The sequence below is a fragment of the Brachypodium distachyon genome, chromosome 3, assembly GCF_000005505.3.
Source record: "Brachypodium distachyon strain Bd21 chromosome 3, Brachypodium_distachyon_v3.0, whole genome shotgun sequence".
Lineage (NCBI taxonomy): Eukaryota > Viridiplantae > Streptophyta > Magnoliopsida > Poales > Poaceae > Brachypodium > Brachypodium distachyon.
This window is the reverse complement of record NC_016133.3, coordinates 7,872,820-7,887,599: the sequence shown is the minus strand read 5'-3', so window position 1 is coordinate 7,887,599 and position 14,780 is coordinate 7,872,820. Positions and strand designations below refer to the sequence as shown.

The 14,780-nt window shown below is 45.3% G+C and overlaps 1 protein-coding gene across 1 annotated transcript; it reads left to right on the top strand.

The window, feature by feature from the left end:
- The first annotated feature begins 8,908 nt into the window (after positions 1-8,908).
- Positions 8,909-14,630, top strand: LOC100838699. The gene is made up of 5 exons (XM_003571130.4): positions 8,909-9,593; positions 10,914-12,990; positions 13,086-13,146; positions 13,227-13,450; positions 14,257-14,630. The coding sequence occupies exons 1-5, from the start codon at positions 9,422-9,424 to the stop codon at positions 14,309-14,311; spliced, it is 2,589 nt and encodes an 862-aa protein (XP_003571178.1). The 5' UTR covers positions 8,909-9,421; the 3' UTR covers positions 14,312-14,630.
- The last annotated feature ends 150 nt before the right edge of the window (positions 14,631-14,780 follow it).

The window sequence follows — 14,780 nt, the reverse complement described above, 5'->3', positions numbered from 1 at the left end:
ATCATTTTCAAGTTGTCTGTCTGTCTGCTTCCCCTGTTAAAACGGACAAGCCGGGTGGAGTCGAGAGAAAATTAAAGATTCAGAAACAACTCATACCACTACTCTGCTAGGACAATTTGTTCATCGCAGTAGTAGTAGTAATCAGTAATGATAGGTAATGATGGTCGTAGTTTTAGGGAAGAAAATGAAAACAGGATTGATGATTGATGGTCATAGACTCATGTAGTTGCTTGGGGTGTTGAATTAACAGATTTCAGTTGGGCATTTGTTGCACTTTGCTTGCGCGAAGGAAAGCCTACGTTACTTGTACTGAAATCCTGGCTTCCATGTGTTCTGCATAGGATGTTCCTTATTCCTCCGCTTTGCTTCCCCGATTTTATCTACGACCGCGATCTTCGACTTGGAGACGTGGTTCGTGTATGTGAGTATGCCCAACAGAAAATTCGGGGCAATCGTTTCCACGCTAGGATTTCGCCCTTCGTTGAACGTTCGATTGTGCAGGCGCTACTGCGCAACCGCAAATTTTTAGCACCATGCAAAAATCAATTTGAAGTTTTCATCAGTTTTTTTTTAAACTAATCATATATTTCATTACACATATGGTCGCAACATAAGACAAACATGTTTGTCAAGTAACAATACACAAAGTATCCCATAACAAGTAAAATTACAATTCAACCATTGAGAAACTTGTGCCTCGCCGAACCGTCATCAACCCTCGTCCTCCGCCGCCATCGCAGCACCGGAAAAAGGGATGAACAGCCGCCATATCCATATCTGGGAGAGCACTTTCGCATACAAGAATGCTTTCTGAGCCGATGTACCGGACCGTCGCAAGCAACGAAACCGAGACTTTGTGGCGGTGGGGGATATTCCCCGTGATCACCAGAACTCGACGCCGTCAACTTCATCCAACGTAGTCGAAGAAGACGAACGCCGTCACCTGCCATCATCCACGCGCCCCAAGTGCAAGATAGCAAACACAACTAAGCTCCCGACAAGACCCACCCGCGAGAGTGCCGGCTGCCGACCACCGGACACGATATTCACCGGATTGAGAGATCGACGAGACACCTGGGCCACCTGCCCCTCAACATCGAGATGGAGGAAGAGCAGAGACAAATTATTCTAACGCGACGCCATCTCCTCCGTAGAAGCAACCCCCAAGAGACACTAGGCCAGCCCTATACAGGCCGAAGACGAACGACCGGGGTCCCCGCCCCCTCCTATGCCCTGAGCGGCAGACGGAGGGGGCAGGGACCGGCGGCTTGGCCGGTGTAGTTGGGGGCAGTTGAAATCGCCGCCGGATCTTTTTCTCTCGCTGAGAACAGTTCATGGAAGCGAAGCGGTTCTTTTTCGTTTGGAGTTAATTAGGATAGATAGATAGTACAAGTGTTCATCAGTTCATGGTTCTGTTCGTCTGCAAGTCCAACGGATTCGTATTTACGAGTGTGACCATTGCTTCTTTCGATTTGGAGGCCCAGAAATTCTCAGTTAAGGCCTTGCCGATATGGGCCGTAGGGAAATAGCCCAAGTTCTGTATGTATGAGGGACATCGACATGGTTTTGTTACTCGTTCTGCGTCCAGTATACACTAGTACTCCAGTATTTCGCTCAAAAAAAGAAAAAACTAGTAGTACTCCAGGATGACAGTACGATGTGGTATCTCTATGGTTTTGGACCTTTGGACTCTTCGTTGTGCTCTGTGCGAGATCTGACGCGTATCATTTTCCTTCTTTCCACACCTAAGTTATTGCGTCGACGATTCGACTCGATCTGAACCTGAACCGCCCAGAGACCAGAGTTGTCACTTGTCAGCTCAGCTGAGAACTGAGCTCACCGCGAAGCGTCACGGTTTTCTTCCTGAATGAATGTGCCGGCCGGGAGTGCATTGCAGAAAGTTCCTATTCCTAGATGCCATTCAGCTGTTCCTCTCCCTCCTTTCTGCCTTCTGCTCTTGACACGCAGCACCTCTCGTGAACCCCAAGCCTCGGGTGACCATTTCTCGTATACTGATGCAGCAACGCCTGTGCCGTGTTGATAATGCATCCGTTATTTGTTTGTTTGCAGGGCTAAATAGAGCCATGTTGCGACGCCCTTTGTTTGGATAGGGACACCATGCAATGCAAGCAAAAGACACTTCCAGGTTCCAGGGCAGGGCAGACACGTTCGGACAAGCCTATCCTGTCTTGTATTCTTGCACCACACGAGAGGCTCAAGCAAAGCACCCCCCCCCCCCCCATTGCCTCCACCGTGCATATGCTTCCAAGTTCCAGCCTTTGGCCTTGGAGCCACACACATTTGCTATACATTTATTTATTTCCAGTAGTACAAGCTAGTGCATGGCTTGAGGTTTTCTTTGCTACGGAGTAGTGTCAGTGGCTCAGTGCTACTGTTGCAGCAGCAGCAGCAGCTAGCTGGGGGGCGAGGCGAAGGCAGAGTAGTGAGGCTTGTCAGCGTCAGACTCGCCCTATCTCCCTTGCCAGCTTTCGTATCCAAAACAGTCTAAACAATGGCTTTAAAGCAGGGCACAGAACAAAGCTTAAAGCTAAAGTCCAAAAGGGCGTGCACAAAAAGCTAAAGGAGACCATATAGTAAGAAGGAAAACAAAATACGAGTACTACTAGCAACAGTGTCATGCATTGATCTCTGTGCATGAGTGCAAATCACCGTTTCATTTCTTCACCAAGGAATATTTTTTGCACACCATTGTGGTGAAACATGGCGCTCCATAGGGGCACTGGAGTAGTATTACTGATCTTGTGATAAATTACTGGTACTTTCTCTGATTTTAGTTAATGCAAGCGGGTGCAGAATGCAGAACTGCACGGCAGGCGTACAGCGTAGTAAGTACGATAATAAAGTTGGCTTTGACGTGGGATTGACAGGCCGCAACTTATGCTCACTTGGTCGGCAAAAATTTGAGTAGGGCTGGTCGCTTTGGGACCTAATTAAGCCACGGTCATGATCTTTCTCGGCGTAAAGATGATTGCCGTCCTTTTCCTTTGGTCCGTTGCCTCTTTTTCTTCTTCCTTTCTTTAGGTTGCTGATTGATTTTCTCTGGGTAATGTTGCAAGTGTGCTCAGTGCATCCATCGAGACACTAAGGAGTACTAGTGTCAATTAATCCGCTTATTTGAGATGGTCCTCCGTGCATCCATATTGAGACACTGAGTATCAACTAATCTATATTTTAGATTAAAAAATGGATCGGGGATTGGTCATTTTCATTTTCCAGGAACCGTACAAATACTTGTTGTTGTTTTAGTACAAAATTCTCCATCCGTTTTTAAATATTTGTCGTGGTTTTAGTGCAAAATTCTCCATCCGATTTTAAATACTTGTCGTGGTTTTAGTGCACCGCAGCAAGTATTTAGAAATAGAAGTAGCACCAAATAAAAATTGTAGCAACAACGTTAGTGTGTGAGAGATAGACGGGGAGGAAGACGCACAGAGAGAGGTCGCAAATCACCGTAGCAAAGGTTCAATCCAACTGAGAATCCTGCTTTCTGCATGCATGCAAAAACAGGCCCCGCTCCTCAGCATGCCTGCCTGAAGCAAATCCAGAAGTCCTAGCTGATGTGAGCTGACCGATAACGCAGCATATATGTAGGGGGGATACTGCCCAGCTTTGGCTCCTGAATCATCATTCAACCCACCATGCCCTGTCTCTGGGTTCTTCCACGTTGCAAAGACGGAAATAGAGGGGGGAGATTGACTAGACTAAACCTTCATGGTTTAATTTGCTTCATTTTTTTTTACGGAAACGAGTACTCCTCATACGTCTAAATGTTTTTTTAAGATAATTATTACATTTTAAGTCACTTGATTTAAGACCGAGAGAGTTGCAAAGGTGACAACAACGAACAACATGCAGGGCGGTGCGCCGGTGTCGATCATGCATACTCTTCAATCATGGAAAACTACACACCCTGTATCTTTTGAGAAGGAATGATGACATATCAGAGGGTCGTATCATGCATGTCTCTGTGTGTAATATCCATCTTTTGCTTTCTCTTGTGTTAGAATCATGGGTACATGCTAGAGATCATATATTAAGGACGTAGGTGGTCATCATTTTCACAGTACGCCTGAAAAGCTTGCGATTTGGCTGTCGTTGAATATGCCAGTAAAATGGTACTCCTCCGTGCTCCGTTCTGCAGTCATTCGTTAAAATCTGTACGAGATTAATAAAAGGAGTAGCGTTTATAGACCAACTATACAATCCAAATCAAAGCGAAATCGGTTGATTAATTTCAAGGGAATGCTCCATCTGGAGTTTCAATTATAATCGCCAAACTTACTTTTAGATTCGAAACACTTTGTTATGAATCAAAGGAAATATTAACTGTCATACGTTCGAACGAGAACAGATAGGGAGCTAGTAGTACAAATTTCTGCCCGAACATTCATAGCACATTGCCCGATCCCTTTGCGTGCACTGGCTGCAAGCTGCAAGCAAGACAATGCACGCGCCTCAAGCGCTGAATGACCCATCTGATCCTGACCGTACGTGTTGGACTTGACACGACGATCTGTCATCTGCCATCCACCCAGATCTATACGCAGGGCCAGCTTGTTTAGCTCTGCGCGAGAGAGACCCCAGGCTCTTCTTACACAAAGCTAGCTAGTCCTGAAAGAACAGAGCCTAGCTAAAACACACAGCGCTCAACCATCGCCCTCGTATAGTAGTGACGCAGCATGGCAGTCCCGGCCCAGCCCTGGACGGATCACGGATGGACGGACGGATGTGTCCTCTGCTCTGCAACCTAGAGTAGTAGAGTAAGATCCACACGGCGCCCTGCGTGCACTGTACTGTACGTACGCTAGCTTCACACATCTCCGCGGCAGCATCTTTCTTTCACGGTTGCTACTTCTCGCAGGGGCTGCCGATTCTACAAATGGACGATTCGCATGAGTACTTCGCTTCCACGTGACTCGAGAGCAGATATACATGTTTGTGGCGTGTGCACATACATAGAAAAATAAATATAGACACGCACGCCGTTTGCACATGGTGAGTCTGCTCTGAGCGATCGAGCAATTCTGACAGCCTCACAGGTCAGTCACCGCGGAATTTTTTTGAGACAGTGGCCTCCGGCTAATTTTTGTTTTTACAAATTTGACCCACTGCAGAACCGAAATTGTAAAAGTAGCCTGGCGGAAGGTTTTTCTGAAAAATGCCATTGGCGGAAAGGGGGCAAAAGCGTTTTCCGAACACATTGCGCGTGTGCTGTTACGGTGCGTGCTACATTACATTTCGCCAATGGCATTGGCGAAAAGTACACGTGTCTTTTTATGAGATTTACGCCAGGTAGTTTTGTCAATAATTTTTGGAGGGGACGTATTAACAGAAACGTTGGCCGGGGATGGCTGCCGAAAAAAAATCGTCACGGCGAACCCGTTCCGGACAGAGCCCCTCTCCGGCGCAATGCGTGCTGCTTCATCGGCGGGCCTCGCCGGGAACCCGGATCTGGACGAATTTGCACATGGAGAAGCAGAAACTACTGTAGTAAATCCTGCATGTAAACAGGTGGGGCCAAGCAGCCAGCAAAGTGCAATACCATTGATCACCATGCATGCATATATGTCGTAGAAGCCGACAGTGTAGCTTACACACGTGTTAGTGCTTTGGTTTCGTCGCTTTCTTTCTTTCTCTAGGGAAGTGGAGATGGTTCTTGCGTACCACCGGTCGACTTAGATGGATAGAAATACAGACATGAGCGAGGACCAGGAGGAGGAGCCTGTTGCACTTGCATTTACCTCGCAGATAAACAGTGCAAGGCAATGGGGATAGTTCTAACAGATCGGTCTACATAGGATTCGTACGTGCGATGCGAGCGCCACTAGAATGGTATAGCCATTTCGTTTCGTTCCCTGGCTAGCCACCACTGTACTAGGAATCTCGTTTCAACTCCGTGGGGTCGGCCTCGGCCAGCCTCAGGCCATCTCTTCTCTTTTCGTTTGCTCCTACCGGCTACCGTTTGGCTACCGGCCTGCCGAGAAAAGGCAAAAACAAATCCCATCTCATCTCATCTCATCTCATCATCTCATCTCATCGCCTCTTTTCCTTGTCTCCGTCACCTTCTTTTGCTTTTTTTTTAATCTTTCATCTTTCTTTCGTTTCGACTGTTTTCTTTCGGTTTCCCTCTTATTCCGTGCATTGTGCAAGTATGAATGTTTTGTCTTCCATACTTCCCATGCTTGATGTCTCACTTAGCTCAGAGTGATTACGTCTGCTAAAAGATGTAACCACAAGCCTCGATCTGGCCCAGCCCTAGTGCAATGCTCACAATAATTGTTCTTCCATAAAGTTGATCGCCTGAAGATTTATTTTATAGCTGTATGCATAATGTTCACGCCATCAAGTTGATCTCCATTAAAATTCATTCAATGTTTGCAAACTTAATGTAGAGAGTGTTCACGTCATCATTGTCAACTCAACCAACTCCTAACATCTGCATAGCCCTCCATGTGTCGCAGAAAACGTAAAATTACATGTCAAGTAACCCTCATCATAATTGTTTGCATCTAGGACGTCATCTGGTTCACCAAACTATGTCCTCTCTCCTTTCATCATTCTAAAAGATTTAAGGGTTTCACATAAGTGAAATATCTAAATGTAGCAAAAGAAACAATATCTACCCTACTTCCTGTGCATCAGGGCACGTAAGATTACCTAGTTAAGCCCCTGGAGGTGCGGTACCAACGCCCATAATACGCCCAACGAGTACGTACTTGTACCACTATAAATTTCACAAGTGGTATCTGTAAAAGTACATGCAAAAGTTGGTGCAAATATTATTTCTGCATATAAAGTGAGAGAAATAAGTTCTTTTTTCAATTCCATAACAGTATTTATTGTCTTTTTAATTATAGCGATGTTAAATTTACACTCTTTTTTTTGTATATACTCTCGTATCTTTTATGTACTGATGATATTATAATTTTGAGAATTTATGAAGTGACACAAGTACCTCACTTGGTAGATCAGCTACAAGTACAGCATTTGTGTTGTGCCATTGGGAATAAATGGACGTGGGGCCAGGGATCTTTGGGATACCATTTAGCAACTGTGTAACTGTAATGTTGAATCGTCTGTGCACAATTGACCTCAATCCTGGACACTCCATGCAACGATCCACGCGTGCGGATACTCCCTCTGACGTGTATTTATATAGATTTTTATATGTTAATTTAGTACGAGTTTCATTGCAAAATTGCAACAAGTTTAGCTTTATTCGAAGTATATGTTCATCTCCTGCTATACTGCCGGATCAACGGAGCAAATGTTGCACATCATGCCGGGGCGACAGCGCGAAAGGATGGAAGCAGCAGGCCGATTAATCTGGCGGCGATCGATCATTCCAGTCCCCCTTGCGTAGGTTCTCCAGTCTCACATGTGTTCGTGCCTAGATTTGAGGCACATGGCATGATCCCGGCCGTACGTCTTCTCACTTCCCAGTGCCAAAAACAAAGATGGGCACATGAATGAGTAGTGCATTCCATCCTGCGCATCATCGTGTCTGGTTGCCAAAGGATGTACGTACGCCGTGACATATGTAGCGTACGGCCGGTCTCCAACACCAAAAACTACAAGATGTACTCCTTCCTCTTTGTCCTGCTCAGAAAACTGGGGAAAACAATTCGGAGATGCTATTGAAAAGATGACCGAACATGCCATCGACAAAATAAACAGGTCCAAGAGCTCTTCTACGATTATCATTTTCTGCGTCACCTTAAGTCGACGGTAAAAACATACGTTTTTAAAAAATAGATACATCCATATTTGATAAATTTAAGTCAAAATTTAAGATCAGAGAAAGTATAATTTATACTACAACATCGAGTCTTGTCACAGATGTTTTAGACGTAGTTTTCGTCGTTGTCCCCACATGGTTCCGTAGCGGCTCATAAATTTGCCCGCGGAAACAGGGGTCCAGCTGGAGCTGTTGTCTTTGCCCCCACCATACATTTCAGTCTTATTTGCAAGTGAGCGTTGATAACCACTGCATGCCATGCATCCGTCCACCAACGATCTGCCATGCCAAAGACTTCTCTCACGCACGGTCGCACAGTACATCCGTCTCTCCTTTAAATGCGTGTCTTAATTCGGCCGAACGACCGTTGCACCAACAACCTTTACCTTCCTAACTTCGGCTGACCAAAGAATCGTTCAACAAGACAAACGTACGGTTGGTTTGTTGATACGCCGTTGTGCTTGCTAATCCTTGTCTGTTACTGAAAACCATGCCTGACTGGGACAACGGTTGGCTGCCTGCGCTGATTGCAATCGTATCAGGTGAAAAAAATGAGAATCTGGTGGTGCAAATCTGACGCCCAAGGCCGTCGGATCCAGAATGGACCGCCAGGAGAGGAGGAGTGGAGGACACTTTTCTACCCACTCGGCTGTATTACCCGTGACTCTCTGCAGCCCAACCACTCATCAACCAAACTCGTTTGAGAAGTCTTGAAACGAAGTTCATACACAAGCTACGGGAACACCATTTAGATTTCAGGCCCGTATGCTCGTGCTAATTAAAGCTAGTTGTTGTACGCCGCTGAAAATATTCACAAGCTATCAACCATTTCAGTTACTGCAAGTCAGTGGGTAAAATCGTCAGCATACGGAATGTACAAGGCTTAATTAATTAGGTGTGTACTTCGGTGTACAAACTGTTTTAAGCTAGATAGTAGTAGTATGATCTAGGTTTGGTGCCCTCGGCATTTGGATTTTTAGAGAGACAAGACGACATTGTCTTTGTACGGATAAACGTGGGGGGGAAATAACAGAGTATTTGGACTGCGTGGTTGGATTGAGAGCTGCTTGGCTCGATCCTTTCTGCAAAGTCACAATTTATTCCCTTCCCATCCTCTCTCCCTTTGCTTTATTTCTCCCAAGACCCAACTAGCTTTGTTTTCCTCGGTGACCACCTCCGAGACTCTGTGTCCGGCAAGAACAACAAAAGGCAGCGAGCGAAAGCAGCCAAGGCCCAAGGCAAGGCCAAAGGCAAGGCGCGGCTTTGCTCAGCTCAGCTCAAGCTGGGCGACGCCGACCGACGCGAGAGAGAGACTGAGAGACGCTTATGATTGCCTCGACCTCGGCCTCTTCCGCCTGTTCCCTGGCTCTCTCGGACCAGACCAGACCCCGCCTTTTTCCACTTCCCACCACCCTCCCCTTCAACTCTCCCTCCCTTGCTTCTTCTTCTTGATTCCTCCCCGGTGGCTCGTACCGCTGCTCTTCCTTGGCGCCTTGCTGCTGTTCTTTTTGGGCTCCGGGCACTGCATTGTCCGCTGGTTATTTCTTCAGTAGTTCAGTTCTTGCCTCTTCTTCTTGGGGCGTGGGGCATTGGCGGTGGCGGCTGGGTGTTCTTGGTTGGCTGTGGTGGCCAGAGAGGGGTAAGGAATAAACGGCGGCGGCAATGGAGGGGGAGGAGGGTTCGGGTGCTTCGTGTTCGGTGCCGGCGGCGGCGGAGCAGAAGCGGCGGGAGCAGCAGGTGCGGGTGGTGCGGTGCCCCAAGTGCGAGAAGTTCTTGCCGGAGCTCCCCAACTACTCCGTCTACGTCTGCGGCGGATGCGGCGCCACCCTCCAAGGTAATTTATTTACTTACCTCTTCTGCATTCTGCATCCTGTTTTCTTTTTGTTAGGCAGCTGGTTTTATTTAGTTACTCCGTAATACATGTTCCTTGTGCATCAGTGTTCACTGATGCACAGGATTAATTTTTTTGGACTGTAGTTCCCTACATTTTGTTTGTTCAGTTCGAGGCAAATTGTTTGATTTCCGGTTCTTAAAGATCCCTTTTCGGTAACTTCGTTTATTTGGGTAATCTTGGTTTCCGGTTGTTTTACTGAACGTAGTGTATTTTGCTTTGCGCTTTGCAAATTGTTTTATTTTTCTTCTTGCTTCCCCCCTGCCTTCCAACTACTCCTGTATTCACACTTTCAGAGCACCATTCCTGCGTCCAGTTTTTCCTCTGACCTCTGAGATGCTTTACGTCGACAGTCAAAATTTGGCTTTCTTTTGACAGCCAAATTTTGGCTTTTGGTAGGACGTGTTTAAGGGAAAAAAATGTTTCCATGGCAACATTTGTTAAATGAAACCAACTTAGGAAATAAGGTACATTGCCTATTCAAAACATAAATATTATTCCGTGTCACGGTAAAAATGATTCTTAGCCAACTTTACCGTGGAAGCTTGCCTTTGAAGTAGCAATCAACTCCTGAAGGTTCAGAATTTGTGGGGAACGTGTTCGCAACCTTTTTTTTTGTTTCTAAGTGAGAAGTGTTTTACTGTGGCATATTTTGCTTGATCAGATGAAATGTTCTGTCTGGTCAAAACATCCAAATTGGGTTTTAGGTTTGTTCTAAACGGCCAGAAATTAATTATCTTCGTGGGAGGTTGTCTTCTTTCTTCCTATCCAGATTGCACAGGCGAAGCTGGTTGAATTTTAGGTTCCCGACACTTAGTGTTCTATTACTTCTTTTCCCGCAGCAGAGGAATATGTTTTGAATTTCGTCAACAAAAAAAATTACAGCAGAGAAATGGTTGTTTTTCAGTTGAGGAAAGGTTGCCTGAGCCAGTCTGCAATAAAAGCGAATAACTGGAACATAATGAACGCTATATTATTTTAAATAGTTAGCTTAGAGCGGATCCATTGTTTTCTCTTAAATTTCGTGTTATCCTTTGCCACTAGCTTAGGGAACACGAATCATGTTTCGGTATGCTGGTTCTCACTTAAAGGCAGTGTTATTAAAAAAAACTGTGTGGCAGAAGTGTATGAAGGACCATCATTTGCTATGTTTAGGCCTCCCACATTTTCCATTTCTGTACCGTCTTTGCTAAATTTGATGTCAAATTTGTGATAAGAAAGTACTGACATGACATTGTTTTTCTTCTCTTGGCAATTATACAGCAACGAAAAACTCAGTGTCTGAGACTTCTTCAGATAAATCTGACGGTGTACATGTGAAGTACCTTGAAGTGCTGGAGAGTTTACCAGGGAAGAAAGTACCATTACCTGAAACTAGTTTTGGAACTATCCCAGAAGGTAACTCGGAAAGTGTCGAAGCTGCTGCAGAAGAGCGATTAGTACCCAATAGAATGGTGTCTGAGCACAGAGATTCCAGATATAGCTCTGATGATAACCAAATTCCAAGAGAGCCAAGCACCTCGAAGTTTGAAGCTGCACTTAGAGATGACAGCAGGGAAATTCGGGAGGCCAAGTACCGGCGTGTACGGACTGAGGAGAAAGGAGAAGTAAAGCAGCCAGTGAGGCTAAGAGACAGATCTCCGAGGCCTGTAGTTGACAGCATTCCTCCTAATGCTTGTCCTGCTGAACGCCCGTCCGAATGCCATATGAAGTCCAGATTTAGAGATACCAACGGTGGTGAGCATGCAGAGAGGAATTTGAATGGTTCTCACAGTGTCAGTGGCCTCGAGAAAGATCGTACTGAGCTTTTACGGATGCTTGATGAGTTAAGGGATCAGGTGCAGAGATCTTGTGAGATCACTGAGAAGCCAAATGGAAGTGCCTCCACAGATAAAGCCGCGGATGCATCAAGTTCATACAGTCCTCATGAACGATTGAGTCGGCTGCGTCATGGCTCACCTCAGTTACAGCGCAACAGTTCTCAGCACTCACCATCCTTGAATGGGCAAACTCCTGGACCTGGTGTTCCAAATGCTTATGCTTCAGTACCCAGTCAGCAGGATCTTCGTGGATACAAGGAGCCTGTCACACACATGAGGGCTCCGTGTTATCCTGTTGGCCCATATCCATGGAGGAACTTTGACAATTATTTCTTTGGACAGTATAATCCTGACCCTCTCGTCTCCTACCACCATGACGGCTTCTACCATCAGCCTGCTTGTTCTTGCCTTCATTGTTACCACCGTGAGTTCTTACCTGTTCAGGCTGCTTCGATGGGTTTCAACCATCCCAGGGCACCATATCTGATGAACAATCATGGGGCATACCCGGTTGAAGGCCCAGTGATGTTTGGCATGCAGAATGGGAATTCAAGAGGAAGAGGTATCAATGCTTCAACACAGCGCGGTCACATGAGGGCCACTATGAGTAAGAAACCTGCACAATCATGTGAACCAATTGCATGCGGTGCCCCATTTACCATATGCTATAACTGTTATGAAGTGCTGCAACTCCCCAAGAAATCTCCCTTGCCGGAGAAGGATGAGTACAAACTACGATGTGGGTCATGCTCACATGCAATTGTGGTGAAGCTTGATGGTAGCAGACTTGATGTTTCAGCACCTTCACCAATTTCACACATGTCCACTGGTAGTAAAAATAACTCCAATGATGTCCATGGAAGCAGTGCAAATACTGCCACCGATGACAGATTGCTTCCGCTTTACAGTTTTTCTGCAGGGAGTCATGGCTCTCAAGAAAGAGATCTACACTCTAATTCAACTGATGCAGAAAAAAGGCAAGGTGTATCGTCATCATCTAGCATTTTTGAAGATGAGAATAGCCCTACAAGATCTTATTCACAGAGGGGCACCCCTGGGTCTAGGGATGTACCTCTTCAAGCTGAAGTGGTTACCCGTGTTCCAAGTTTACCTCTTCGGGATCATTTCGGATATTCACCATCAGAGAGGGTGGTTGATGGATCAGGAAAAGGAAGCAGGAGTACCCGGTCTGAACATGAGAAGGCTGTATTAACTGAAAGTTTCAAACACAACACTATAAAAGATGTACGTGTAGTGAGTGTGATGGACTTGTCAGATGATGAGTATGAGGATCCTGAGTACAGCCAAGATCCGGGTGATGTGGCACAACATGGAAATCACCCTAGGGTCACAAAAACGGGTGATTCATTTTTCACCAATCTCATAAAGAAGAGTTTTAAAATCAACAACGGAATGGGAAATGGCAGAGCGAAGGTCTTCATTAATGGTTATCCCATCTCCGACCGTGCTGTCAGGAAGGCTGAGAAGATTGCTGGACCAATCTATCCTGGTGAATACTGGTAAAATTGTAACTCGTGTATTCATCCAAGTCTCTTTCCAGATTTAACTTTCTGCATCATTGTTATTTGACATATTCTTATATCCTATTGTTTAGGTATGATTACCGAGCTGGTTTCTGGGGTGTAATGGGACAGTCCTGCCTTGGCATGATACCGGTAAGCGGAGTTATATCTTGGGTAATATGTTCGTCTTTCATATCTTGACCAAAGCTTTTAATTGGATTTCCATGTTGCAGCCATACATTCCAGAACTTAACTATCCTATGCCCAAGAACTGCGCTGGTGGAAATACAGGTGTATTTATCAATGGTAGAGAACTTCATCAGAAGGACTTTGATTTACTCGTGGGTCGAGGGCTCTCAGAATCTCCTGGTAGATCATATAGAGTTGAGATGTCTGGTAAAGTGTATGATGAAGTCTCGGGTGAAGAGCTTTATTGTCTTGGCAAACTTGCACCAACGTAAGTAACTTATAACGACTCAAAATCTTTCCATTTCACTTCACAATCCTAAATTCTCAGGAGCAATGCCATGGTAGTTTGCACTATTTGGTAAATAAATAAATGACATTGATATAGTTCTATGCAGCATGATCATGCCCTTTCAGCAAACTGATGTAACTATGGCTTAGGTTTCAGCTGTTTTTATTAATAGAGGCAAAAGCTTTGCCTTTTCATTTATAGAGAAAGAAGATCCGGTAATTACCTTTTTTAGGTCTCAGCTGTAAAATCTTGCTACTCCCTCCGTCCAACAAAAGATGTCTCAAGTTTGTCAAAATTTGGATGTATCTAGACTTGATTTAGTGTATAGATGCATTCAAATTTAGTCAAAGTTGAGACATCCTTTGTTGGACGGAGGAGGTATTACTATCATCTTAGTGTTGTTGTCAGGAAAATCATAGTACTTGAACCGTCTGATTGTACAACCATCTAGTCCTGGTCAAATCTACATATTCAAGATAATAAATAGTTATGAGATCAGACCTCTTTGGAGATGGATTGTAGATCTTTGAATGGTTCCTTCCAGCCGAATATCTCTGATTTGTCTTACAAAATTTCAGAGGTGTTCTATATATAAAGTACTGATTGTAACCTGGGAACAGTGATGTAGATGAGTTATGAGATTATTCAAGTTACAGAAACCAGCTTTTGTTGCTAGGGAGAAGCTACTATGTCACTGCTAGTACATTTTTGTTTTGTATGCTGTGTATATAGAATTATATGCCTTGGTCCATCGATTTATTCTGATAGCTGGTTTATGCAAGCAGTGTGGAGAAAATGAAGCGTGGGTTCGGTATGCGACCCCCAAGGGTCATCCACTGAGAAAGAGGGCCCCGAAATTGGCCTCGTAATCTCAGTTCCTCGCTGCGCCAGAACTGGGCATCATCGTCTTGGAGATCGTCAGCCGAGTCGGTAGGCTGCATTTTGGATTCCATGAAGTCGTTTTAGAAGGTTTCTCTGATTGTGCTCTATAATCCTATAGATAGCTAAAGCTGTGTGTTGTGTGTCATGCTTTTGTTCTGCCTATCTAGATATCTAATCGACCTGGGTGTTGTAATCTGTGATGGCCTAGAACTGGAACTGATGATTGCCTGAAAATAGTTGAATGGGAAACTTTTGTGATGGCTTGCTTTACCTGCTACTCTACCCTTCTTGTTCGAGGAACGCTTTCCCTGTGTAAACTCCATCGCCGCCTTAGCGTCACCATCCGCTGCCGCCGTCCTCACCGCTCGCCCCCCAACCTGCTTGCTCCGCCGTCTGCGAAAAACTAGCATGTGAGATCTAACGATTA